The sequence below is a fragment of the Myripristis murdjan genome, chromosome 23, assembly GCF_902150065.1.
Source record: "Myripristis murdjan chromosome 23, fMyrMur1.1, whole genome shotgun sequence".
NCBI classification, from domain to species: domain Eukaryota; kingdom Metazoa; phylum Chordata; class Actinopteri; order Holocentriformes; family Holocentridae; genus Myripristis; species Myripristis murdjan.
The window spans coordinates 14,502,669-14,530,620 of NC_044002.1; the positions used below are offsets into that span (position 1 = coordinate 14,502,669).

Here is a 27,952-nt window from a genome sequence, read left to right on the forward strand (position 1 = left end):
ACTATCTTACGCTTTTTCTACCTACAAATGGTTCTCTTGGGGCAGTAGAAAGCCATTTTGGGACATGCAGGAACTCCTTAGCAGCGGTAAATAAGGTCAGGGGAAGGTGACCTCGTGAAAATGTTTTGGTTTTCATATGTTAACGTGAAATTAGCCATTTCCCAAGGCTATCCACATGAGAGACATCAGACAGGGGTGGCTTCCAAACTGGCTCAATATAGAATTTGAAATGAATGCAGAAGAATGGAAGCACCTTGAAAAAAAATGCAAACATTGGCTTGGTGCTCTCCGTGCATTTTTCCTGTATGTGCTAATGGAGCTGAAATAGATATTTTGTGAGATGTTGCCGTTCTTCTTGTCATCAATTTCCTATACAAATGCATTTTCACATATCTTGAAAGCACCTGTGCTTGTCGCGACTTATTTGTAAATGATAAATTACGACCCATTTTTACAAGATAACATGCATTAAACATCACGGGCTGAAGACACATGACATTGTAGGAGTATCTGGACGGATGAGACAAGCAACCTGCCTGCTAACATCACGGGTTCAGCTCAGGTTATGCACATACTGTTCCTCACGCCACGCTAACAGATTAGTAGTACAGAGTGTTTCCCTGTGGTGAAACCCAGCCTCTGTCTATAATTTTGTTTCCACTTTCACTAGTGTGTGTTTTAAGACGCACGTCCTACACAGCTCACTCAGGATGACCGTCTGACGTCCCACATATTTCACATATTTCAGGGCAAAGAAAATTCTGTCCATGTTTTCTCTGACCTGTCAGGGGGAATCAGCCTGAGCAAACATTAACATTTTCAGTCCCTTGCTGTCTCTTGCGTGTTGTGTTGCGATTTCACAGTCAGGCGCCTGTGACTGGATTGGGATTGACGGTATTTGCCCCACAGTGACACAAAATGAGGACACACACAGCAACAGTTATGCTTCATGATATCCATGCTGCCCGTCAATGCTGATGGGCAGCATGGAAAAGCCTCTTCTCTTCTCCTTTCTTCTCTTCTCTTCTCTTCTTCTCTTCTCCTTTCTTCTCTTCTCTTCTCCTTTCTTCTCTTCTCTTCTCTTCTCTTCTCTTCTCTTCTCCTTTCTTGTCCTTTCCACATCTATGTCAGTGTACCTGTCTGTCTCTGTCTCTCTATCTGTCTGTCTCTGTCTCTCTGTCTATTTTGGGCCTCTGTGTCTCTTGATTTCTCTCCCCCTCCACCCCTCCTTCCTTCCCCCCAAGCCCCGTCCAGCCTCTCCCAACAGTGCTACTGGTATTTTGGGATGTTGATCTGGCCATCTGTGGTGAGGCCATAAAACTAACTGGAGGAAAAGCCTTTCATCTTTAGTGACTGATTTGAATATATACAATCACTTTTACATGTGGATGTTTGGTTAGGACTTCTCACACACACCAATGCATACACATATTGGAATGCACACACACACACATGTGAACATTAGGGGTGTCGGCTTAACTGTAATTCAGTTCAATTTATGACTCACTTGTTGGCAATTCATTTTCAAAATGATTTTTTTTTTTTTTTTTTTTTTTTTTTTTTGGGAATGAGTCAATTCCTGACATGAAAAACTCAGACAAAGGACTTAATTAAACATTATTGATTTTTAAAAGTTGAAATTCACAGCATTCTGTTAGATCTTTTGTGAGAATTGTGAAAGAATCAATTCAAAGCATCTCAAATCGATTCAGTCAAGTCAGAGCAATTCACTCTGTATTTCTTTCAGCAGATCAGTGCAGTTGAATCAGCAGAGTTTATAATCAGTGCATGCATTGAATGAATTATTGCACCTCTAATAAACACATGTCTCAGGGCTTGTATAGAATGTCTTTGACATGTAGATTTAAGGCAATATTTCTCCATATTAAAATGACAAAACACCTCACCGCACGGTATCACATTACATCCACTGTTTAACCACAAATGGAAGTCTTACAGGGTCGGAGCAAGTTGTTTTCTCCAGCATGACAGGATAGGAACTGCACATTAACTTAATTCTCCATCTTAACTGTCTCATCTTGCAACCTCAGCAGAACATTACTTTTGACTTTTAGCCTTGGGACAGTGTACTTTTCTGTTTTGTGTGTCTGTGTCTGTGTGTCTGTGTGTGTGAGTTTGTGTGTGTGTGCAGAACCATTATGCATCTCCTCCTCTTTTTACTGCTCAGTTCCCTCTGTCTGCAAACAGACTTGGCCTCTTGTCTGCAGGCTATGTGGCACTTTCCCAATTTTCTCTCTCTCTCTCTCTCTCTCTCTCTCTCTCTCTCTCTCTCTCTCTCTCTCTCTCCATCCCTCCCTCCATCTGCCTCAGTGTGTGGCAGTCAAGCACGGTGGTTAATTCTTTATCTGCTTTGAACTTCACAAAAAAAAAATATGGTCATATGTTCTTCAAGCTTTGGGTCCGACTTTCACAGTTATTGAAATAAATAAAGAAATAAATAAGCCTGTGTTATGTGGTCTGAGCTGACTGTACAAAAAAAAAGGACAATAGAGTCCTTTCAAACTCAGTTTTAAAGTCAAACATCATGAGAGTCTGGCACAAATTAGATTTCTCTCTGCTTTTCCAACAACAGCCAGTCTAATATCTTCTCCGTGTTTCTCTTTCTTCTCGTCCATCTATGCTGCCAAACATGTCCTTCTTTTCTACTTAAACCAAAAAAAAAAAAAAATCCCAGTGGGTAGAGGGATTCTTTTTCACTTGTTTCTGTCTTTTGAAGTGCATTTGTCTGTCTCCATCCTCAGGTCCAGATGTATTTCTCCTGTCTACCGGAGGACAAGGTGCCGTACGTCAACAGCCCAGGAGAGAAATACAGGATCCGACAGCTCCTCTACCAGCTGCCCCCGCACGACAACGAGGTAGACAGAGAGAGAGACTGATACTCAGACAAGCTTCAGACACATTCAACAATTCCAAATCATCACGTTACAAAAGACAAATTGAGAAAAGTTAAAAGTTAGTGAGAGACATGGGGGAAATTAAAGCAAACTACACAATAAGAGAAGGAAAGAGAGAGAGTTGCTACAGAGATGAGATGTGCAAAAACCTCGAGTTCGCCTCCATATCTTATTCCACTGACATGGAGATAAGATTTAAGTGAAACATGCAAGCGAGACAGATGGTAAAAATATCAGTAACCAACTAAATATGTACACTTACACTCAGATCTAGCTGACCTTCTCAACCAGTGAGCCCACAGCGACTGCAACAGTAGAAAAAGCTTCCATTGAACCACTGAGACAATCATGCAAGTAATCAAAAAATAGCCAGGTGCAGAGACAAAATGGATTTGATTTTGCCGAATTGAACCAAACGGAACTATGGTAACTAAATCATGCAGCAGTAAACGAGGGAACTTACATGTTGTCTTGCTTTAACTTGAAATGGTAAGCTATTTTTGGGACAATCTTTGAATTTTAAAAATACAAGAATGCAGCAGCAACATGCGTCAAGTTTAATCAAAATCCAATGCTGATTTTTTTTTTTTTTTTTTTTTTTGGAGTTGAAAACAGCAAGATACTGTGAATGAGGTGCACCATTCTTCTATATTTAATCAAAATCTGACCACTGGTCCCTAAGATATGGATGCATAAAAACTAAACTTAACTAAACTAATACTAAAGCATGTAGCTGGGGCACTAGTCCCTTTTGTTCGCTAAAGCTTGACGTCAGGACAATCTGCAGGCCTTTTCTATTAAAGGCCAAAACAATTGCCTCACATTCCCTCGGTCCTCTAACAGTAAAGCCCATGCCAGCTCCTCCTCCTGTATAATAGCTTTATGGTGTGTAAACCAGCACTCCTTTTGCATCTTTGTTAGCGTAGTTTACATTAGGAGATATGGCTGAGGGGTTATCACCAGAGGGGTACTGTCTTGACTGAGGTGGTCTGCGCACACACACACACACACACACACACACACACACGAAAGGTACACAACATGTACACTCAACACGTACGCAGCGTTTGACTGAGCAGTTTTATGATGTTTGTTGGCAGACCTGGCGGCTGAGGAAGCAAACTGCTGCAGGATTCCTTGCATGACTGTGGTTAACTAGGATAAGCGCTCTGTGTGTGTGTGTGTGTGTGTGTGAGAGAGAGAGAGAGAGAGAGAGAGAATGTGTGTGTGAGAGTATCGTTTACTGTTGTTTAGAGAACAACTGAGCTGGTTGTTAGGATACTCCTCATCTTTTATCTGTGCCTTCACCATCTCTAAACACAGGGGAAACATTTGTGTATCGCTCACGCCATCCTTTCAACGCAGCCTTGAGGGGAATTAGCCTAAATTAAACCCTTTTCTCACCATATAAGGACTGTGCGGGGTCGATTCGCCCAGAGTCGCATGCAAAGATGAAAGCCTATCCATTAATGGCTATGGAGGCATGCTTTTTGATTGCTTCCTCTCTACTCTGCCTCTCCTCTCTTGCTCTCTCCTCACCATAAATTGGTCTCTCTCCCCTTGTCCCAGGTGCGCTATTGCCAGTCTCTAACCGAGGAGGAGAAGAGGGAGCTCCACATGTTCAGTGCCCAGAGGAAGAGGGAGGCGCTGGGGAGAGGAACACCCAAGATCTTGCCTCGGGCCTTGCAACACTCCCGCTGTGAAAACGTAGGTGCCACACACAATTACACAAGCACATACACACACACACACACACACACACACACACAGGGAGAGACGCACTGGTGCACACACAGCACACAGTCCAACAAGCATGCATGCACACTCATGCCTCACATGCACACAGGCGCTCATTTAGTGCTCACATAGCCATGAGGTAAGCTACCAGTTACAAGGAAACCAACTGCTGGGTCTTAAGTTATTTATATCACGAATAGCTGACACCCACTAACCCATCCCGATGTGCGGCAGCCCAAGGCATGATCTTGATTGGCTAACGCGATGGTTTTAATCATCGACATAAATTTCCTCATTAGGGGAAGAGAGGAAGTGGGGAAATTGGGAGGCTCACGCTCAAGCCGAGCGGAGAAGTCAGTTCCCCACGAGGAATGTGGCTAATTTCCTGCCATCCATCCACATCTCAGCATGGTACACTGCAAATAACGTCCAGTTTAACAAGCAGTTCTTGCATTCAGTCTTCAAATCCCATTTTTCCTGAACGTCCTGGAAGAAGTGAACATATCTGCCAATTGGGTGAGATAATTTCACTTCTCTCAGTAAAAATAAGCTCGTTAGAATTGTCTGGAAATAAGTAGTAGCTCAGAATTGCATAGGTTGACACAGCTTTTTGAGATAATAATTGTACCAAACGAATTAATTTGGTAAGATAGAGCTTTTTGCAGTCCATGTGAATGCAACATGTAAGAATTTCCAAGGTGTACGTTACTGTCAGAAATCATTACTTGGCCTGCAAACAAATTTGTGCACAACATTGGAACTTGTTCAGTATATGTCACAAGATTCTCTTATGATTGGCTCACCTGAAAGGAAATTATTTTCTAACCTTTTTTGAGCATCTTTTTGTAGTTTTTTTTTTTTTTTTTGAGATGCATGCTACATTTCAGGATTGCCCCACTTTACATTCATACAGCTACACATATTCACACTTAGGAGCTGCTTGGTGCCACCACTGTCTCCTGCTGTTGGCCACTGAGCAGCTCCACTGGAGCAGTTCGGGGTTAAGCAGCTCGCTGAAGGGCATCTTGACTTGAGCTGCTGTGGAAGGACAAATTTGGGCCCCATCTTTGCCCGCTGGCGTTCCATGTAGTGAACACAAATATTAGTGCTACATTGCTTTCGGAAACCCCAGCCCTGAGCAGTGACTAAACCACATCCTCTGAGCTGCTGGCCTGTCCCTGCCAGGCATCCAGGAATAACAGGCAAGCCATGGTAATCCCCTTGGACAGCAGATGTGGTCTGTCACCACTCAAACACAGAGGATGCATGGTTACACATATGTCAACTTTACGCATAGGAACACACAAGCGTACACACAGGCTCACACATGTGCATGCACACACATATCCTGCATACACATGCATATTCACGTAGATACATCCTGCATGCGCATGTGCAGGCTAATACAAACACACATTCACGCATTTACTTTGTACACCCACCCATCCATCCACACACCCACACACACATACATTCACACACACACTTTGTCAGGCTCCAGTTTCCTGGTGCCGTAACTCCAGGGGACATACGACACCCCTATATCCAAGGCCCCTGTCCACCCTGGTAATAATGGTTAACAGCTGGGTATGGTATCCCATGGCTGCTTTTGGTGTCTCATGGCTCCGCTAGATTATATAAAGACTTGTGATTGCATGTTCAGACACGCTCTGCCAATCTCTGTCAAGTCATACAATCTTTGGACTTGGGACCAAGGCTGTGTATTCCATTTAAACCTACAGCAAGACAACATAAATGCTCTCGAGAGACAAACACCCAAGCTGCTGAATAACCTAAGTATTTCATTTCATAGTAAGATGCCTGGCAGCAGAAAGCAGAAGTGATGCTTACACTTCCAAGTAACTGCTGAGAGAATAGAAAAGTACATTAAGGGTTGCAATAAAAGTTACAATTTGTCTGAAAGATTGACAGAATAGTTGTGCTTGGAAAGATAGACTTATTTGTCTTTTAAATATTGACAGATGTTGTTGATTGACTCACTTTGCATCTCGTCCCACGTTGATAGGAAAAGTCCTAATCCTAGTTAATAATCCAATCTGTCAGATATAGAGGATCCAATTGTAACACTATTATCATTTCATCAACTGAGGCTTTAAGTTAGCAAATCACTGAAGTGAAATCACTGGATTCCACTGTGGCCATGTAATTATCAACTGTTGTTTATATTGTGTTTCTGGAATGGCAGTCATCACTGAAGGAATCACTAATGTTTTGAATAGATCATATTCCACTGGCACTGGTATGGTCACCTGTTGTTTAGCCTTCTTTGTTTTAGCCTGTGTAACATCAACAGTGAGATTATGGATACATTTTGACTAGATATCCACATAATCTCTCTTAAATTATGTTGCATTCCTCATGTGTCACAGGCATCAGCATCGCTAGTATTTCATTTAAGGTTCATTCTCAAGGTAGCATACCCGTCAGCAGATTATCCCAGCTCAGTATTGCACAAGCATCTGTTCTGCCCCAGTGTCCTTGAGCAAGACATCAATCCTCCACTGGTTTAATCATTAGTCATTTTAAACTTCTCTGAATGGGAGCACTGACAAAATGCCTAAAATGTAATTATGAATAGTGGTTTATGTTTTTTTTTTTTTTTTTTTTTTATTTGACTCCTAGTGTAGTGGAGGTATCAACGGAGGAGAGATGGCCATCTTTGCATCCAGGGCAGGACCAGTACCCTCATGGCATCCATCATGCTTTGTGTGCGCCACATGCCATGAGCTGCTCGTGGATCTGATCTACTTCTATCAGAATGGCAAAATCCACTGTGGAAGACATCATGCCGAACTGCTGAAACCACGATGCTCCGCGTGTGACGAGGTACCAAATAGCTGCCATGGCCTACCTTTACAGTGAATAGTAGATAGATAGATAGATAGATAGATAGATACTTTATTCATCCCGCAGGAAATTCACAGTTTTTCAGCAGTATCCACAGATTACGGATTAAATAAATCAATAAAAAAAGATTAAAAAATAAAGAATAAGATCTAAGTACAATAGAATAAGATCTGAGTACAACAGAATACACATAACCACATAACCATGGAACCATGGAAAAATCAATACTAAGGTCTACCAAAATAATTATGCCGGGAATTATCCCACTAACTCAGTCAATGCCTCAGACCTCCACAGGACTAATATCAGCACTTGTATGCGTTTCTCCTCAGATTATCTTTGCGGATGAGTGCACAGAGGCAGAGGGTCGTCACTGGCACATGAAGCATTTTGCCTGTTTTGAGTGTGAGACGATGCTGGGGGGCCAGCGATACATCATGAAAGATGGCCGGCCCTACTGCTGTGGCTGCTTTGAGTCACTCTATGCCGAGTACTGTGAGGCCTGTGGTGAGAACATTGGTGAGTTACTTTTGTGTTTTGGGAATAACTAATGTTTTAAATGAATAGTTCTGTCTCAGAACTGGCTTTATAAAAACATGCTATAAAGATATTTTACTTTACTTTTTTTGTTTCTTTTTCTCCGTCTTTGGCATTGGAAAAACGTGCTACTTTCTTTTGGAGTCCAGTGCACAAGATTGAACACAAGATCTTGATTTTAACTCCTAGATTTCTTTGTTGAATTCTATCAACTTTGCTTTCACCCAAAACACCCTTTTCTTACAAATTTCATCCCATCATTGTATAGGTGTGGACCATGCCCAGATGACTTACGAAGGTGTACACTGGCACGCGACTGACCAATGCTTCTGTTGTGCCCAGTGTAAGACCTCTCTGCTGGGTTGTCCCTTCCTGCCGAAGCAGGGTCGCATCTATTGCTCAAAAGCCTGCAGCCAAGGGGAAGATATCCATGCCTCTGACTCGTCTGATTCTGCCTTCCAGTCCGCCCGTTCACGTGAATCAAGACGCAGCATCCGCATGGGGAAGAGCAGTAGGCCTGGTGACCAGTGGAGGCAGTCACAGCTGTTTAACCCCACTGCCACTGTCCCCTCATTGGAGTACAAGTATGGCGATGGAGAGGGTGATGGAGATGTGGATGGGGACATTGATATTGTGGGTCGTAAGCTGGCAGGTCTAGGTCTGGATGAAGAGAGGTTCTGGAGGGAGAGGGAAGAGCAGGAAGCCGGGGCAGAGGAGGATCCAGAGGAGTGGGCCCAGCATGAGGACTATATGACGCAGCTCCTGCTCAAGTTTGGCGACCGTGCAATGTTACATCAACCCCAGCAGCAATCCCTAGAAGCTCCCAGCCCCAACAATGACAGAAATAGGCTGATAGGTGTGTCTGATCCCTGGCTTAAACCTGACACTGCATCCATGGGTGTTACTGCCTCCTCTCCAAGCCCTGCCAGCCCCACCCAGAGTCAGGCTTACAATCAATCCCAAAGCAACAGCCTTAGTCCTGGACTGATTAGCAAGAAGCACCTCCCTGAAATGTATTGGGCCCAGTCCCAAGATGGGCTGGGAGACTCAGCCTATGGGAGCCACCCAGGACCTGCTAGTGCCAGGAAAATCCAAGAACTGGACCAGGACCATGAGCAATCTGAGCCAGGAAGACAAGCATTCTGGCAGGACCGTGGGCGTTGGTATGAAGACTCCCTGGAGTGTATCGCTGATGAGCTACGAAAAGCTGAGCAGGGTGTTGGAGATTCTATGGACTCACTGGCTCTGTCCAACATTACTGGTAAGGACACAACTGTTGTATATGAATGTATTGGAAACAATTGCTTTTTTTTTTTTTTTTTTTTTTTAATATGTGTAGCAGTTATTCAAACAACATATTTGTCTCTTTCTCTTGCCCTACTAGGTGCATCTGTGGATGGAGATGGTAAAGACAGATCTGTACTCTACTCCCTTCATGGCCTGCAGGATCCCTCTGAGCCTGCTGATGACTGTGAGAAGATGAGCAACATGGGAACCCTTAACTCATCCCAGCTTCACCACAGCACCAACTCACTAAATCTCAACTCAGAGCTGGACCACCAGAGGGTGGTCATTGATGAGGAGGAAGAGGATGGTGATGAGGAGGTATCAATGGCAGTGAGGAGAAGCACAGCAGGAGGGCCTCTCTCATTGCCCCCCCACCAGGATGGCCTCCCTCCTTCGTTCCTCCATGCTCCAGCTCTGAGAAGGAGCAAGTCTCAGTCTAGGCCACCGCAGATGGTCAAGTTCTCTGAAGACACTGTTGACAATGGATATAATGGTGACATGGAGGTGAACATCAGACAGCACCCCATGAGTGAGAAGCCACAGAGAAGGATGTATTGCCCAGATGAGCTGGGACGAGAACGAAGCCGGCCAGCGAGCCACCACGGGCGCAGCGGGCAGCACCACCAAGGGAGACATCACAGGAGACGCAAAGCCCGCTCAGACAACGCTCTTCACATGGTGCCTTTGGAGAGGGCACAGAGGCCCTATGAGCCCCAGCAGCAGAGTCTGATAAATCCTCAGGGTGGTGCCCTGCTCAGCCAACCTGCCCCACACAGGCTGCCGCTGGCCTACTCCCAAACACGATCTGACTATGCCCTCCAGAGCTCAGTGCAAGGAGACCCACGGGTTGCACATTTCAGGGGCCTCTACAGAGATGAGGATGACTGGTGCTCCACCTGCTCCTCCTCTTCCTCGGACTCTGAGGAGGAGGGTTTTTTCCTGGGTCAGCCAATCCCTAAGCCTAGGGCTGCTGGCCATTACCAGTACTATGCAGAGGACTACCCCACTAGGGTCACAGCTCTCTCATCCCATGGCCACAGCTCACGGACTGCTCGCCGAAAGAGCCACCGAGCCAAAAACTGTATCATCTCTTAACAGCCCAAACTGATAACTAGGGCTGTATGTGCTGCACTACACTAAGTGATAAAATCTGATTTTCTGATCATATTTGGCACAGATCAAATTTGTTTGGTCAGACAGGCATGTTGAAATGACTCACATGCGCACAGACCGTCAGCTGGTGCCTCATTCAAAATAAGCCTAATTGGATTTTATCCTTGACTCTCAAGTAGCCAAGGCATTTTTATTTTCTGAACCTGTGAAATAAGCCTTGCAAGCTTTTATATATTATGGGCTACACAGTAATTAGGAATAAGGGTGTAATTTTTCTATACATTCACACTAAGCTTGAAAAATGTAGAGAAATCCAGACAAATTGATATTTATCAACCACTGATATTTATCCAACAGCCCCTATCTCTATGCTAGTTCAGCCCAAGAGACCTATTTATAGCATAAAGAGTACACTTTTATATGCTGTAACTGCATGTCCAAAGAGAAAAAAATACATTATGTTGTGAATAAATTACCAATCTTATCTTTGGCCCTACTTCTCCCTTTAAGGCTAAATACGTCTTATCTAACCTCTCAAACATAAATTTCATGGCTAAATGTCAAGGTACATATCAGAGTTGACACACATACAAAACTGATTCAGGACATATTTGATTCAGACAGCAATGTAAAGGTCAGATCAGTGCAACATATTGTCAGAAAATCATTTTTTTAATGAGTGTGTGTGTCTACGCGAATCTGGTCCAGCTTCTGGGACTTTGTTTTTAGCACTAATATGATGTGTGAGGACTGGTGAACTTGGAAGCCCTACCCCCTGACCAGTAATGGACATTGATTATTGGTTGGAATTTTCATATTTCTGGACAATGGACATCTAAATTATGCACAGACATTTGTGAAGACATTTACTTGTAAACTTTTTTCTCATTTCAGCATTTGTCAATATTTTTTTTTTTTCCTGTTAAGTTGAAAGCAATACCATTGTGTACATTAAAATGGCAACACTATTGTAAACTCAAAGGTTGATAATTAAAGTAGCATCTAGAAACTAACCAAATAATTATTTAATACATGATAGTAAAATGATAATGTATATACTAAGTTAAGATTTTAATACTGGTATTTTTATATCCTTGGTTTAAATAAATTTCTTTTGAAGTGTATGATGGAAAAAAGCAGTTGCAATCATTGACAAACTGACCTCATCAATGGTTTATGAGAAAAAGAAAGTGCCACTCCACAAACCGTATTCTTTACAGTAAAGTGCCATGTTACCTAGTAACAGTGTCTATTCTAACATGTATTCTCCACAATACTGACTTTTGGTGTGCAAAATATAAAATGTCATGGCAGAGATGCCCCCACCCCCCCCTTTTACCATATTCAGCCCAACTAATTCACTACCCTTGCTCTGTCATAACCAGTTAATGCTTTGTAATGTAAAGAAGCCTTTAATAAATACTCTCTCCAAAGCTTCAAGAATGATTGTTATCTCTTGTGGTTTTGTTTGATTTAAAAAAGATATATATTTGTTTAAACCGAAATGTCTATATTGTCCAGAATCACTTCAAGCTTTTACAATGAGCCAGTAATAGTATTAATGCTTACATTTCTCTCTCAGGGACAAAAAAATTTAAAGTGCAGTGGCGATTTTCCAGACAGGCGCTGCAAATACCTTTTGGGGTTTTGCCTGCTTTCAATGACCTAGACGTTTTTCTATAATCTTCCATTCTGAAAAGTCCGTCCTAGGAGGACCTGTTTGTTTTTTTATGTAATCCCTGCTGGAGGTTTGGGTTGAACTGTAAATTTCAGTTGTGAAAAAAAAGGTAGCATGGTAACCTTGTGGTTAGAGACTATCCTGACTGCCCACATTGTGATACCTTAAATGAAAGACCAGTAGGGGATATGAAATTAAACAAACCCTTACTTCATGTTCAATACTGCCATTAAAGTGTTCTTTAAAAGGCATCTCAGAATAATCCCTAATGGGATACAATTTCCAGTGAAAATATACTATAGATTATGGTAAAACTGTTAATTCTTCAAACATCAGTTTTGTGCAAATTTATTTTTAATCTAATCAAGCTTTGTACAGTATAGAATCAGGGCAGGATGCCAGCAAAATGAGAAAACAATGAAAACAACAGATCTAACGTTTTCAGAGTGTTCAGACTTTATACAAAAATGTAGCACTGTTCTGCATTTAGCAGCACCAACTCATACATCTGAATGCTACAAAAAATTTACATCGCTGAACATATCACAAAACAGTACTTTGTTTCTTATCTGGCTTTCTTTAGCTGTGAATGGAAAACTATGATCACACCGGAGGGCTGGCAGTTTATTCTCTCAACAACAGTTTTTTTCTTGTGAGAGGCCAATGAAACCCATGTTTGACCATTCCCCATGGCGAGACAAGATCGGCAGCTTATCAAACGTTGCTCTCAGTCCAACTACATTTCTTTGAGTAAGACAAAAAAACAAAACAAAAAAAAAAACTCAAAGGACATTTTGCAATTAATACCCTTCAATAGTGAATGACAAGATGAAAATGCCTGTATTTAGAGTAAAAGATCCATTCAAAACTAACACTGTTCATCTCAAGATTGAGTGCAACAATATATTTCCTCTCCATGCTGAGTTCTTCCCTGTGTTGCTGTGCTGTAAGAGCAGGTTCTGTCCAAGCGTGACTCTATACAGAAATCCAGCAATCCAGAGTCTGTCCAGATATTTGTCATATCCAACCATCAGCATCCTATACTGACAACTGATCCACGCTCAATCTCACTTAACAGTCCAGATCTGGCAAATGTATCAGTGAGATGAGCTATGGTTAGCCCATGGTTTCGTAAGAAAGTTTGTGATTGGACAGGGATGAAGAGGGGAGCGGGTGCATCTCAGACAGAAGATTCCGGCTGCCGTGCCACTTGGTCCAACTCGTTGATGAAGTGTCTGAGGTCCTCCAGGCAACGTTCGCGGATTTCACCAAGATTCTCCCTGAGAGGAACTTGCAGCTGCTTCTCCAAGTTGGGGTCCTTAGCCACCAGCATCTTCACCACCATGCCAAAGGTCTCGCAGTCCTGGCGGTACACCTGGACACGTGAAGGGAAGGAGAAAATTATATAGAATAAATTTAAACCCATTAGAGCCTTGAGGTGCATTACTCAAAAACTAGAAAAAAAGATTTACAGTGAGTATGTTTCAGCTATAAATGTTGATGACAGCTGCAAAACCATGACAGTGACAGCTACAGGTGGAAAAGACAATTCTGTTTGAAAAGAATAGCGTGTATTGCATAACTGCCAGAGCGTCATGGCCAACAAGCTAGTCATTTATAGGCAGAATCGGTCAAAATGTACCAAAAGACAAAGGTCATGAGCTCTGAGAGAGAAGGTCTTACATTAAGTGAAGAGATGAAAAGTTGTTTCCTTCCTGCCTTACCTGGCGTCTAGGTGTAAATACACCACCATCACTGAGCCAGAACTGATCACTCTGGTGTTAACACACAGCATTGTCAAAAGATAAACACTTCACCCCTTAAGTTCAATAAGGGCCCTTTCTACTGGCGAGGCTGGCCCAAGGACCAATAAAACCCCATTTTAGAGGCGGCTCTGAGGCTTATAGCAGGTGTTAAAGGGACAATAAGGAAGAGGAATCTTGTTTGGGAGCTGCTATTTCACACCAAGCCTCCAATGTCTCATGAAACAGTTGAGAAAGGCCATTGCTCACACACAAAGCAGCTGGATTCTGCTTGTTAACTTTATCTTGGGTTTGTCGAATACCCAACAGAGAATTTACTGTGTTTCTAACTCATTATCCTTCAACAGGAGCGAGAAACACACACGGACAAGGAAAAGGGTGAAAATGGCGCAGGGGGGAAAAGTATCCGGGTGAATAATAGCCCGGCACAAGTTAACGTTTTTGCAGCAATTTCCATGTTAAGAAGTGAAACAGAAATCTGGCAGCCAGCATTCCCAGGACGCTCAGGATAAATTCCCATACAGAAGACAGTGACTCCACCATCTACTTCTCTCCAAGTAACTGACTTTCCTCCACAGCGTCAAACTCTGTGCATATGAGTGTCCAAATCATATTAGAACAACATTTTAGGAGTTTTGTGATTTCAGGTGCAGAGCTTTGAGGGGCACGGTAAGAAATAAGAGCTGCCCTTCAGCAAGGCACTTAACCTACTGCTGTCAATCTCAAGTCCACTGCAGTAGAGCTGCTCAGCTGTACATTTTCTCTGACGTTCAACCCTGGTGGTCTCTCATTACAACTACATAATGAACGTAAATCAGAATCCAATCCAAAACACGGTGATTTATTAGCCTTTATCATATTAAAGGGGCTAATGTTACCCTGAGCATAGGACAGCGTTCCTAATATGTAGAGCGTGTATCCTTGCACCTATGCAGGTTGGAAATAAACAGGTGGCCTATTTACACCTCTGTCGATCAGAACTGTGGAGCAAGGTTCAAAATGTGCAAGTGAGATGTCAGATTAGCCTACCTACACAGGATTTAAGGCCAGTGTTAACGGGGCATAAGTCTGGTCAAGCTGGGCAGCTACAAGATGTATAAAAATGTGAGGGGTGAAGTCAACCTTCACTGCATGAATAACTGTTAAAAAAGCAACACAAAAAGGAGATAATTCAATATTCTTCCTTTGCAAATGAAGGGAGATGTATACCCAAAACTGGAGACACATCTCCACCCCCCATAAATGTTTGATGAAATGCAAGTTGCTGTATTTAACAGTGAAAATAATGTGCTCACTTTGTCCCCACGGACAGACTGTGATGCCCCATTTTTCTATATAAATACTGAACTCTTAATCATCTCTCATCAGGACATGACTCACTGATTGCGGACCTAAGCGACCCCATCCATTTCTCTCTGGGACACCGCTCTCCCTTTTTCTCCATCAGTCGCTGTATTGCTTCATTAACATCTTTCACCCTCTAGTTTGTTTCACTATTCCTCTAACTCTCTTCCTCTCTATTTCTTTGTCCAAGACTTTCTTTCCTGAGTCAACGTAAGGGAATTAACTCACTGATACTGCTGCTCATTAAGTCAGGCATCAAGCCTTCATCAAGTGACTCAAGATGACATGCCGCAGGCAAAGACAACAGCAGAGTCCGGTTTCAGAGGCAAGGGATACGTGTGCGTATGTGAGCTTTTGCCCAGCTGTGGGTGTGTGCTATATGTGTGTCCCGTGTGTGTAAAATAAGGACAGCCAATGGCGAGTTTGAAGCATTCATCAGATACAAACCTTGACTACTGTGCTGCGGGGCGTTCTAAGTCCCAGGATTATTTATAGCTACTCAAAATGTTGCTAGGACATAAGGCATGCTTTGAGTACTGGAGAGCTCAAAAAGCAGCCTGCCATCATACGAAGTTAATACAGCTGCAACAACTGATGGCAAATTTCCAAAAGCTGCATTACACAGAGATAATAGTTCTGCTCTTAAATAAAAGCCACACACCTGCAAAGAGCAAGTGAGGTCGGAATGAAAAAAGCTTTTTTTTTTTTTTTTTTTTTTTTTAAATTGTATTTCCAGAACTTTCACAATGGATTTTTAACACATCTGAAGGGTCAAAGGTTGGCGAAACTCACTTAACATTTAAATGACTATGCTTGTAAATCAAATCAAAGAAAAACAAAAGAAAACTGCAAAACAATCTCTGTGACAGCTACATTTTTTTTTTTGTCAGAGCAGCACTACATTATAAAGAGAGCTTAGAACAAACACAGAGCCAAGACCTATCCTCCTGATAACTAAGAGACTGAAGAGGATGTCTGGTGATGGAATGAGAACAGTCTTCCTTTCCTTATGCAACTTTGTCACATACTTCCAAATAAAAAAGTTTAAGCAGAGTTGTTGCCTTTGAATGTTCACCGCCTAGATGTCAGGCTGCTCGTTCTTAATAATTATTGGTACTGTGTGCAGTGACCCAAGTTTGTAACTCTTCCTTAAGTCAATCTAACACTGAACTAAATCCACAGGCAGGAAATCTGAGATGATCATAATGCTGAAAATAGTTATACATAGTCTCCTAAGTGTTTCTACAGCAGATGTACATTCCTGAGGTACTTCTTACGGTAAATTTACCCAAGGCGGAAGATGTTACACAAGAGCTAGACCAACCCGTCTGTCCGACAAACCAAAACACTGGCAGCCACCGACACTATCTCTAGGGCTGAATCTAGCAGCAAAGAACTGTCTTGTCCATCTTTCATGAACGTTGTATGTTCTTCATCAACAGCTGATAACTGATGACAATGAATTTATTTTATCAACTTTTCTGAGGAAATATCCAATCATGTGCCCATAACAACTACTACAAATCCAGGGAAGGGGTTCCTAGATAACAATGTGCTGAAACTGTACTTCCTGTATTCAAAAACGCACTTCCTGAAGCCCCTCCCCTGTTATCCAATCAGGAAGGAAAGGACATGTTCTTGACCCTGGGCGGGGGTCGGTGTTGAGTGTGTGCCTGTCTCAGGGCTCCACCAAAGTTACTGCTTCAAAGTTTCTTTCTTTTTCCAAACGATCACAAGGAGGAGTGTGGTTCTGCTCAGCGTCTGAAAGGCAGCTAGTGAAAGAGAGGGAGGGCAAGGTAGCTGGAAACCACGGTCCAACTGTGCCATCTTTTTACTAGAGCAGTAAGGGTCTGTAGAGCAGATCAAAAACTAATGCTCCTGACAAATATATTTAGATTACTTCACAAAAGAAATAAAATTCCCTTTGTATCACAGACTGGTCTATAAGGAGAAGAACTTAATACCTTTTATTGCCTTGTCACTCACTGCAAACGGTTACTCTGTACTGCAGCCAAAGTCAACTCTGACAATGAGAATGGGCTCAGGTTGAATTTCAGCAGGCCAATTTCACTTAGCTAAAAAAAACACACACTGAGGCACCGCCACAGCAGAGCCCAGTACGTTGGCTCAGGGAAAGTTCGGCTTGTGATCTAAAAGTATAGAGACAACTAGTGTGCTGTGAAGGAGATACTGAGACTAGGCTGTGTGTGTGAATGTGTATAAAAGAGATGGCTAGACCAGATTGGGGGCAGAAAGTTAAACATCTGGCTGACACTTGTCAAGCGGCTAAACACGAGCGACTACCACAACAGAAACACTGCAGCAACTTCACAGACCACATGTGAAAGCTACTGAAGAAAGGCCGCAACTGTTGTTTAACTATGTGTGGTGGGCACGTTGGAAATTAATGTCAACCACCAGCCAAATGGTTGTAAATATTCAGTTTACTGGTAGGTTTCCCTCTCTGTCACCCACTTTGGCAGGTAACCACATATGATTTGAAGGTCTTATTATAAAATTATTTTTATTTGATAAACATTTTTATTTCTTTCCTGCATCCAAGTATTCACTGTAGTCTATGCTAGGGCTGAACAACTAAGTGAAATATTATCAAACCTGCAATCTAGCAAAGTGCAATATCCAAATCACAATTTTTTTGATATGTTATTAAAATGAGAAAATTTGATTATACATGAAGATGGCTCATATACATAATAATGGCTCTTTTCCAGAGATAAGAAAACACGTCATCATTCTATAGCTTTTTCTGTGAAAATGAAAATTAGGATGCAAAAAAAGCATTCATACTAAAATCGTGAATCATATAAAAATTGTACTATTTGTTAAAATAATTGCAAATTACTGATGATTTTTTTTTTTTTTTACAATATAGGTCAGCTGTGGTCTATGATAATAGAGACTACCTAATGATTATTAACAAGATACACACAGAAAAGATTACCATTATTCTGCACAACAGCAAATATCATAACTTGCAATAGGACTGTGGTGTCTAACAGCAGAAAATGTGACATGAATATATTCTGTAACTGAAGAACATTTCTCCAGACTTCTGTGCAATTGTCAAACTTATCAAGATGCAGAAATTATTAAATTCATCTTTCAGTGTTTTTCCAGGCCTGCAGAGTAACCTCAAAAGATGGAAAGAGGCTCATTGGTTTCAGATTCAAGTTATGTTCTTGACTTTGTTGACTGACACACAAAAAGGCTAACTCAGACTCCCTCATATTTCTATGTCTTCAGGGAATGAAGACAAAACAATTCAGTCTTTCATTAAGGACATGGTGAGGAGTGCTATATAACAAAGATTGAAAAATGCGATCAGCACAACACAAAAAACAAAAGGGGAAGCAGGGAAGAGCTGGAATTGTCATTAAAAATGAATGGGAGTTGGGTATCTAAAAAACGGAAATCCTGGAAAGAAAATCTGAAATACGACAACCCCATGAATATGGAATACATTGCTCCTACCCATTTTCCATTTTAAACTTCCATATTTTTTCCAGATCTGACCTTAGGGACTACATTTGATGATAGCAGCTGTTCAATACGTTGAATGTTGACAACGACAAAGCAGCACCAGAGCCAACAAGGTCATACTCAAATATCTTAGGATCATTCATCATTAAGTGGGTTTCTGTTTCTAAAATGTGTAGTCGTGTAAATTTTTCTGCACAACGCCAAACTTTTAAAACTGTTCCTAATACCTGAGATCATAAAATACACCACAACATTACAGCCCTGCACATTATATGGTGTGTCTTATAAAATGAGAGTGACTGAGAAGACAGACACAGATGGGGGAGAAAGAGACAGGCTATAAAACAGGCCAGAAGCTGCAGCGTCAGCAATGGCATTATAACAGCTTATAGGCTCTGGGGTGCAGCTCCAGTGGGTTCTGTGGCGCAGCTCGATGTGAGGGCCCAGTGTGTGCTCCAGGGGCAGAGCTGGCTCAGGTTTAATGGTCCCAGTAAAGCAGCGGTAGTGCCCAGTGGTGCACGAATGGCCTTCATTAGATCACTGAGCAGAGCTGAAACCTCGAGCCTGAGGTGGTTTCAGCCCTGTTTAGTGCCTCGCCAATTTACTGTATGCCGAATTTATGCCCTGCCCAAACTATGCTTTTATCCGCAAATTGTGTATGAGTATGTTTTTGTGTGTTTCTACACTGTGTGTGCCTGTATATATCTATGTTAAGTATGCTAATAGTCTGTGTGCGACACTGTACCAATGTCACTGAAAAAAATTCCTGTGAATTTCCTGTGATTTTTTAAAATTTACAAATCTGATCAGTTTATCCAGATATTTGCAAAAGCCTGTGTGCATGCATGTGCATGTGTGCCGGTGCATTTGTAAAGACAAATGAAGCACTGGGGGATAACTGCAGTGTGTGAGCATTGTGGGATAATAAGCTGGTTTAAGGACATAATTGGCAGTTGTTCCAGTCAGGGAGTCAGGGTGAAAGATTAACAACAGCCACCAGGAGGCAAATTGTGTTAAATTTGTCAAGATTCACTTTTGCACCATCTTCTCTGAAAGGTACCCTACCATTATTTGTAGGTTCTATTCTACCAAATAACATCTGGCTGCTACAGTAATGAAAGTCACTGGTAAGGTTTGGGATGAACCCACTACTTGGACAAGTGGCCAGAGAAGTTAATTTCCTGCCTTGTTAGTAACATAATGGGTGGCTGTTCCACTAATGCCTGTCCAATACAGTAATCCATCTGTGAGTCAGAGAGCCCAAGCGCAGCATATGTATGGGAACGAATGCCAGGGAAATGTGCTACACATGCCCCAAATTGACATTCATAGAAATTCCCTTGGTTGGAGACAGAAGATTGTAAATGTCAAAACATAGTTTTCCAAGGAGAAAAACTGAAAATCTGACAACCTTTAAAGCTATCAGAATCTGAATATATGTTATTCATTGCAAGACACACCAGTCCTTGACATCTATTAAAAAAAAGTGATCCTATATACTTAAGCTTGGAGCAATGAGATATTTTAACAAGAGTTGTGTAAGCTGAACTACAAGAACTATTCTGTTAAATGGATGATCATGAGATGGTTGAAAAAAACAAGCAAAAAACAAAAACATGCAGTACATTTGATTATAACTGCATTTTACCATTATTTGCAACATACATATAATACAAAGCGCAAATGTAAAAGAAGTGGCAGCAACTACATCGATGTTTTGGTACTTCTGCACTGATCTGCCTGTTAATCACATGCACACACAACACATACTGCTATTATTTCTAAGATATTCCTAAGGTAACTCAGCAGATACCATAGATCGGTTAGGTTGGTTAAGGTTTGGGTTAGCCAATCAGAAGCAGAGTAAGGGCAGGTCCTCCCAGAAGCCGTGTGGGGAAAAAAATAACAATGAACAATAAAACAGGTTAAATAACCTGACGCAGCACAACTGCTTTGATTGACTCTGACTCTTTTTTAATTGAAGCCTTACAGCATTCAACGATACTCAGCTATTGGAAACAAGAAAAGTATGTTTAAAATTTTTTTTACAGGATTTGGGAGAGCAAGGCATCGAGAACACAGCCAAATAGTGCCGTGAAAAAAGCAGAACTACAAAATCATTAAAACTATATTTTTTTTGAAAAAGCACTTCATACCCTTCAAATAGAAAAGGAAACAAAAGGCAGAACCAAGACATCTTGGCTTCTGTCAAGTCCCAGGTTATGGGTTTCCCTTAGTTTTTGAAAAGGGGCCATTACTTACAGTTATCGAAGACAAATGGATACAGATGGGAGCTGGAGTGTCAGTGCCAGAGGATTTAGAACTGATCAAAATTCCTCTCAGCCAATCAAAATGCGAGATTGGAACTGACTGTGGTATAATATGTTATTTAGATACTGAACCTGCTTGCTCACTCATTTTAAAATCACCCTGAATGAAAACATCAGTTTAACATAAATTTTAGAATGCAAAGTTGGGATAAGTTGGAAAGAAAATGTGCTGACACGGCACCTTTTCTATCTCCCGGGCTTTGACTGCGATGGCCTGGGCTCGACGCTCCTGGAAGTCGTCTGCGGACTTGTGGCTTTCCTCCACGACAGGAGCCGCCACTGGCTCCTCTTTCTCTCCTTCTGGAGGATGGGCCTCCTCCTAAAGGGAGAGTAGGAGGGAGATGTGAGTCATGGCTATAGATCTGTAAGAAAAATGGATTTTCATAGTATGACAAATGAGAAAAATAAATTAAAAAAAAAACACTCTGGCACCCAGAGTAGGACCAAAAACTAAGAAAATAATCCACAAGATTGTAGTGAAAATAACAGAAAAATAAAATTGTACAAATACTTTGCCTAAAAATTCTAATTAAACACTCAGCTATAACACAGGGAAGACTGATTCCATTAGTCCCCCTTCAAGTGCAAGCAAATTACAAGATAAAGTGCTAATACTTTTTGGTTAGAGGACACCTGTTAGAAAATGTGAGAGGACACAGGCTAGCAACTTAAGACAAAGTCAGCACCAACTTATGACCTGACCTACTATTGTGGTCCGGAACACTGTTAACTTTATAGGACGCACGGTGAATCGGGAAGACGTGGGAGATGAGGCATATGAATGAATAAAGCGCAGATATACTGCTACTAGCAGCCCAGGCTGAACAGTGAGGCTGGGAAACCAGAATATGCCCTGTGGAAGTTGGGTGCTGTGGATTTGCAGCTGTATTCATTACTGGTTCTCTCAAGGATTTAGAGATTTGTGATCAGGGATTACAGCAACCCACAGAGGCAGCTTCTGAAGCATCCAAAAGGTACAGCAAGGCGCTCTGGCTTACAAGACAGGATTCCAGTTGGGACTCAAAGCGTGGAAATCTCTCTTAAGACTATGATAGGAGCTGTATATCTTTTGCTGCTCTCAGCTCCTGGTATTGTTAAACCTATCTTAACATTCTAAGTAGGTTTCTGGACAGGTTTTCGTTACAGTAGTCCATGGAAAGCCATGTAGGATCCTGCCAATTGATAAATACGAAGTTATCAGTTAAATGCAAAGTTAAAGTGATGTTTCAGCTGTGTTTTCACTTCAGCTCACAGGGACTGTATGCAGTGCTACAGGAGAGAATGGGCAGGATAGCAAAGGAAGCCATGAGCCAACTGGAGCGAGTGGACAAGAGGATCTAGTGCTCATAAGTATTACTGGGAATGCCGAAAGAAAGAGCAAGGGGAGAAATGAGGCCAACTTGGTTCAGCGCTCAATTTCAATCGCTCATTTCCTGATGAAACTATTAGGACTTGATGGCTAGGGAGCGGAGCTGGCCAGCCATGACTAAAATCCACTCATACATGAGGGGAAACAGGCCACGGACTAAGTCATATCAAATCTCCAGACGGCTGAGGGGAGGGAAAGAAAAAAAAAAAAACTATGGGAGATGATAGACCACAAAGCCTTGTGTGGTCTAAAATAAAAATGCAACTCATAAGGCATCATCCAATTATTTCTCCTTCGATTTCTTAGCCTGAGGCTATTGTTGGGAGAGGTCCAGTGTGTGTCAGTGCACGTATGCTAGATTGACTGTCAGTCTCCAGCCTCCTTGGTCAATGTGAAAAAATATCCCTGTCTGAGCCTTTCATTTCAACTCACAGGGTGCGGTAAAACCTGAAGGGGACGTTCTACTCCCAATGCAAAATTTGGCAGATAAGCTTGGCAAAAATGGATGAAAAATGAAATGAAATGATGTCAGTCTGGAGGCATGGGCAATCTTTCCTCAATGTAACACTTAAATGAGGCTGTTAGACCGATATTTTTCTTTCATTTGGTATTGAGAAAAAGCCTGCTTCTGCCAGGTTGCTCTTTGAACCATAAAATGACATCCAAATTCAAGATGGGTCTACATGGGAAGTATTTTGAATCCAAATTATTCTGGGAAATAAAGGAAATCACTCACTCAACCTGAAAATCAGGCAATTTGGGTGAACTTAAAAAGTAAACTACAATACTTCATGGCAAAGTAACTCCTGGAAAGCATTAAACATCAAATATTTGACATCCAACAGTGTAAAATTATAAAAGGTTGGAATTTTTTGGACCATTTAAAGTATGCATTCTACTTTAAGACATAAGCAATAACAGGGGTAGAAACTAGTAAGGCAAGCTCGCATTTTCATCAAAGGCATTCAGCTGATTCCTTAATCCAGAGCCTCATAGCAAGTAGATAGTCAAGGGTACAACAGCTTCCTCAGCTCATGCAACAGCTGATTGAACCATTGTGTCTTGCAAGGATGAAACCTTCTGGTGACCTTTTGGTTACATGACGGTTTCTCCAACCACTAGGCCAACCAGGCTCTAAGCCAGAGCTGGAGTTGCTCTCTAGGTGGCCTCTCTTTGTTCTGTTCTGTCTGAGATGGCTCCAGAAAGCCTGTGTGTGTGTTTGTTGAACCTCCGCAGCAGGCAGGCAAGGAGGCAGTGGCCAGGGCCATTACAGAAAGCTTTACTGGGGGCACAGCACAGGCCTTTCATCTTGGCCAAGGTTATGGGTCTGTGCCCCGAGAGCAGAGAACAACACCACGGCACCGTGGGTTAGATCAAACAAAGAGGCAGCCACAGTGTGTATGTGTGTGTGATGGAGGGGTGGTGAACTTACTACAACTCAACTTTCATCACAGCAGTTGATTGGGAGGTGGGGAGCTGGTGGTTCTTTGGAAAATGCACATTAGGATGGGAGGAAAGGCCTGTGTGTGTATATGTGTGTGTGTATGTATGTATGCCTGTTTGTGGTCTATCTTGTGGTCTGCCATTTTTCTGAACTCAGCCACATTTTATGTCCAAGTGCTCTCTAAATAACTCCAAAGGATGATCCAGTGAACATACAACAAATATATGTAAACACAAGAAGTATTACAAACTTGGCAATTTTAAAATTACTCCCAGGATGTTTTGAGTAGGATCTGAAAGCTGCTAATAGCATGTGAGCCTTTTCCCTTTAAGTGAAAACAGTAAATAAATAAATAATAACATAAATAAAGCACTACACTAATTTATAGTTTGCTTTATGCCAAATAAAGTTAAATGCAGTTCTTTCTCACACTTTTAAGTCAACACAGTTTATGTCTAGCTAGTGCAAAAGTAAGATATGGGGCCCTATCTTGTGCCACCCGCTATCCGCTGCCACTACCCGCTACCCGCAAATTGCGGATTTAGGAGCTTCCGCTATCCCTAAACGGTATCTTGCGCCACCCGCTACCCGCTATCCTTATCCCGACTCCGTCATTTGCGCCTGGAGGTGTGTTCGTGGGCGTGTTTCATGTGCTTTCCCTAAAGTTGCTATCTTGCGCACACACTTTAGGGATAGCGGATAGCGGGTGGTCAGGACCACCCGCTATCCGCTATCCCTAAAGTTTGGGCTGTTACGAGAGCGCGCCCAGGCAGCTTCAATGCGCGCCCCGACGGAGCCTCGCCACGCACACGGTCGGACTGATACCGGGACGCCGCCGGAATGGACTGAGTATATTACTCATATAGACTGTTTAGAGGAAAGACTGTTTTAACTTGGACACTTACGCTAGCACGTTTTATTGTTTTATCATAAGCCAGCAGCTGTGCTATATTTTTATTTTTAATATTTTATTTGCCCAATCTACCTTGTCAATAAATTAGTTTACACATAGTTCCACCTCTGCCTCTTGTGTGTCTGTGGTGTGGCCCGGGGATTTTACTCAATCAGTACAACCTTGTGACACGTCCACTTGGACACATGTGGCTCCACCTCCCGAATTAACTCGCCTATAATATAATATATCATATGTATATAAAGCCAACTTGCTTTAGCCTCAGTATAGAAGCCCTGAGAAATCTACCTCCCTCTCTCCATCGCGGGTTTAGGATTTAGGATTTAGGATAGCGCATCCTGCCCTTAAAGGCAATGGCACCTGGCACACTGATTGGTTTAACTGGCATAACGCCCAAAACACGCCTATTCATAATATAGCGGGTAGCGGAGGTGTTTTGCGGATGGCGGGAGGTGCACAAGATAGCAACTTTTACGGGGGAACGCCTCTTCCTAAATCCTAAATCCGCAAATAGCGGGTTTAGGGAGTCTGGCGCAAGATAGGGCCCACAGAGTTATGTTGATTGCTCCATGTACAGTTTAAGAGCCTGTCATACGGTGAGGGAGCGGGTGGGGTTCAGTGTCTCGCTCAATGACTCTAAACAAAGAAACAGCTCAAATCATGCAACATGGCTGGTCAATTGCTATGTTATAATAATGGTGTACCACTGATAATGACTTTTGTATAATTCTATTATGTTTTGACTTTGTCTTGCAAACTGTAAAAAAAAAATGATACAAACTAACAATGATCCAAGAACAATCAGCCTTAAAAATTACTTGTGAGGTTAACTTTGATCTCAGGTGCTACATTACTGACACGAGGGTCTCTTTTCTTCTAGAATTTACTCTTGCAAAGAATTTATTATTTAAAAAACTGTTTTGATTGCAATGTCACCATAATTGTTATACTGTTCTACACTCAGTGGCCACTTTATCAGGTCCACCGGTACAATCTAATGAAGTTCAGTGCAACAGCTCTGCAATAAATTCTACCTTTTAAGAAAGTTTATAATGTTCAGTGTTTGTTGAGGAGGATGAAGGAGAATGAAGGAGTTGTTTTTGTAATGGAGAATATGTAAATTTAACTGTATGTTCATTACTGAGGTTGTAGTTTGCAGAGGTCTTATACTGGGCTACATTATATTGAGAGATGTTTCTAATTTTTTGTAATCCCTATTTATATGCATGAGGGGAACAGAATAGTAGAAACAGCTCTCAATAAAATGCTGTCCAGTACAACAGCACCACTAACTATGAGCTCAATGCCAAACATGGAATTGAATGAACACCTCTATTACTGTGACAAAAAGAAAACCTGGGCATTATAGGCAGCAGAAAAGTAAACTTTATGGCAGAACAGTTGTATCGGATTGTATTAGATTGTGCAGGTGTACCTAATAAAGCGGCCACTGAGTGTATTTGATAATGGTTTTATAAAAGCAAGAACTCCCCTCAGGTATATCATTATTATACCACAGCTAAGGGTGTTGTGCGGTCCGAAGAGAAATACACACTGGGTCCTCTGGGGGTTAAACCTGAGACCTTTCTGCTCAAAAAGTCCATCAAACCACTAGGCCTCTGTACTGCTGTATTTGGCCAACAGTAGTGACAACCAAACACAGCCAGTCATATACTGCAAGAAAAAAAAGGAAGTGATTGTTCATTTTAAAAGATCTAAACACATCCCGATGAGTTCCTCAGGGAATTCCAGCATTTTGTGGCTTAGATCCTGTGATAAAGCTGTGACTTGGGCTAATGAGTTAGCCCCTTCACATACAGTCTGGGTGGCCCTAGCCTAGACTCACTGGCCCTCGCCAAATCGTAGCCCAGAGCACTTTCCGATTCTGTTTACATTGCTCCACCAAGATGGAGACATCTCAGCATAGTAAGCGTGTATCCGTAAAAGCTGGTGAGAGAAATCTAAATGCAATGCTTAATTCACCCAAAAACAATTAAAACAAACTCTTCAAAAAGATGAAAACAAGACTATGACGGGGGGTCTTTTCGGGAGGCACAACTTCTACTAGTGTCGAAAATTACGCTTGTTCCCTCTACCGTTACAAGGCTCTGTGTGATTGAAGTCTGCTTACACCACAGGTAAACAAAGCACAGCCCTGATGCCTTTCATGCTCTGCGTGAGGGCCACTTTAAAACCCATTAACATACTTCAATGGGGACTAAACACTTAGAGAAGTATAACAAGGACAGAATTTAAGTAGTTCCAGATGCATTCAGCTGTACAGTGACAGAGGTCAAATCCACACTATCCATTAAATAAATGAAGAGTCCTTACATGGCTGGACATTTGGAAAAGATTATTATTTTTTATTTTAAGACAAAAACCATGTATCTACAAAGGGTAATGCTTCCATTTCCATGGATGGCCATGGTTTTTCTCTGAAATTACTGAAATAATTTTCTAATTGGCTTTAGCAGCTAACGGTAATAAAAACCACTCACCACATGCCTGACCATGTAACCATTTAATAAACACTAGTCAAGTGTTTTTTTTCTTTGATAGCGCTGATATTTATTTTAGCCTTTTCAATTATTATAGCTTACCTTGTTTGAGGTTGTGCTCTGTGGAGAGCCATCTCTTGACAGGCCAGGAACTTTGTCTGAAGAAATGAGATAGGACAAGAAAATGGACAATGTGAAATTTGAGTGAATGAGGGCATAAGGTGCAGAGGGAAAAAGGGGAAAAGACAAAGAAAGGTAAACTAGAGGGAGAGAGACAGACAAAGAGGATGAATTGCAGGAAGCTGCAGGATTTCAGTCCCACACCTGGCAAGTAAATGTAATTGTGTGTGTGTGTGTGTGTGTGTGTGTGGTTATTGGGGCGCACTAAAGGTGTTGATGTAGTGCTCAAGGATCAAGACAGGTACCTGGGCTAGAACATCTGGAACAATCTTAGAAACAGATGGCTCACCATCAAGCTACAAACTCCTCAAGCAACTCCTCCAATCTCTACAGATTTCCAGTCGCTCATTGGACACCACATCCTCTATCTTCTCTCAGTTACTCACTTTCTATTTGTCTTTCTAGCGGCCTTTTCCTCACAGGCCTGTGACAGAGTAGAAGCCGAAGCACCACGCAAGGCTTTGTAGCCAAT

General features: G+C 42.0%; 2 protein-coding genes across 8 annotated transcripts in view; one reads left to right on the plus strand and one right to left on the minus strand.

The window, feature by feature from the left end:
• Nucleotides 1–11,890, plus strand: part of prickle1b (prickle homolog 1b) — a 38,037-nt gene extending 26,147 nt beyond the window's left edge. For both annotated transcript variants that reach the window (XM_030045536.1, XM_030045535.1), the window contains exons 3-8: nt 2,763–2,876; nt 4,485–4,622; nt 7,296–7,499; nt 7,853–8,039; nt 8,326–9,318; nt 9,442–11,890. In XM_030045536.1, coding sequence (XP_029901396.1) covers nt 2,763–2,876; nt 4,485–4,622; nt 7,296–7,499; nt 7,853–8,039; nt 8,326–9,318; nt 9,442–10,439 — 2,634 coding nt within the window. In that variant the 3' untranslated portion in view covers nt 10,440–11,890. The remainder of the gene's footprint in view (nt 1–2,762; nt 2,877–4,484; nt 4,623–7,295; nt 7,500–7,852; nt 8,040–8,325; nt 9,319–9,441) is intronic.
• Nucleotides 11,891–12,467: 577 nt separating this feature from the next.
• The window catches only part of pphln1 (periphilin 1), a 28,744-nt gene continuing 13,259 nt past the window's right edge, over nt 12,468–27,952 (minus strand). For 5 of the 6 annotated variants that reach the window (XM_030045541.1, XM_030045539.1, XM_030045540.1 and 2 more), the window contains 3 exons: nt 27,403–27,458; nt 21,255–21,392; nt 12,468–13,510 (listed from right to left, as the gene is read on the minus strand). In XM_030045541.1, the coding sequence (XP_029901401.1) occupies nt 13,316–13,510; nt 21,255–21,392; nt 27,403–27,458 (389 nt within the window). In that variant the 3' untranslated portion in view covers nt 12,468–13,315. The remainder of the gene's footprint in view (nt 13,511–21,254; nt 21,393–27,402; nt 27,459–27,952) is intronic. The other variant, XM_030045542.1, reaches the window with a different exon arrangement.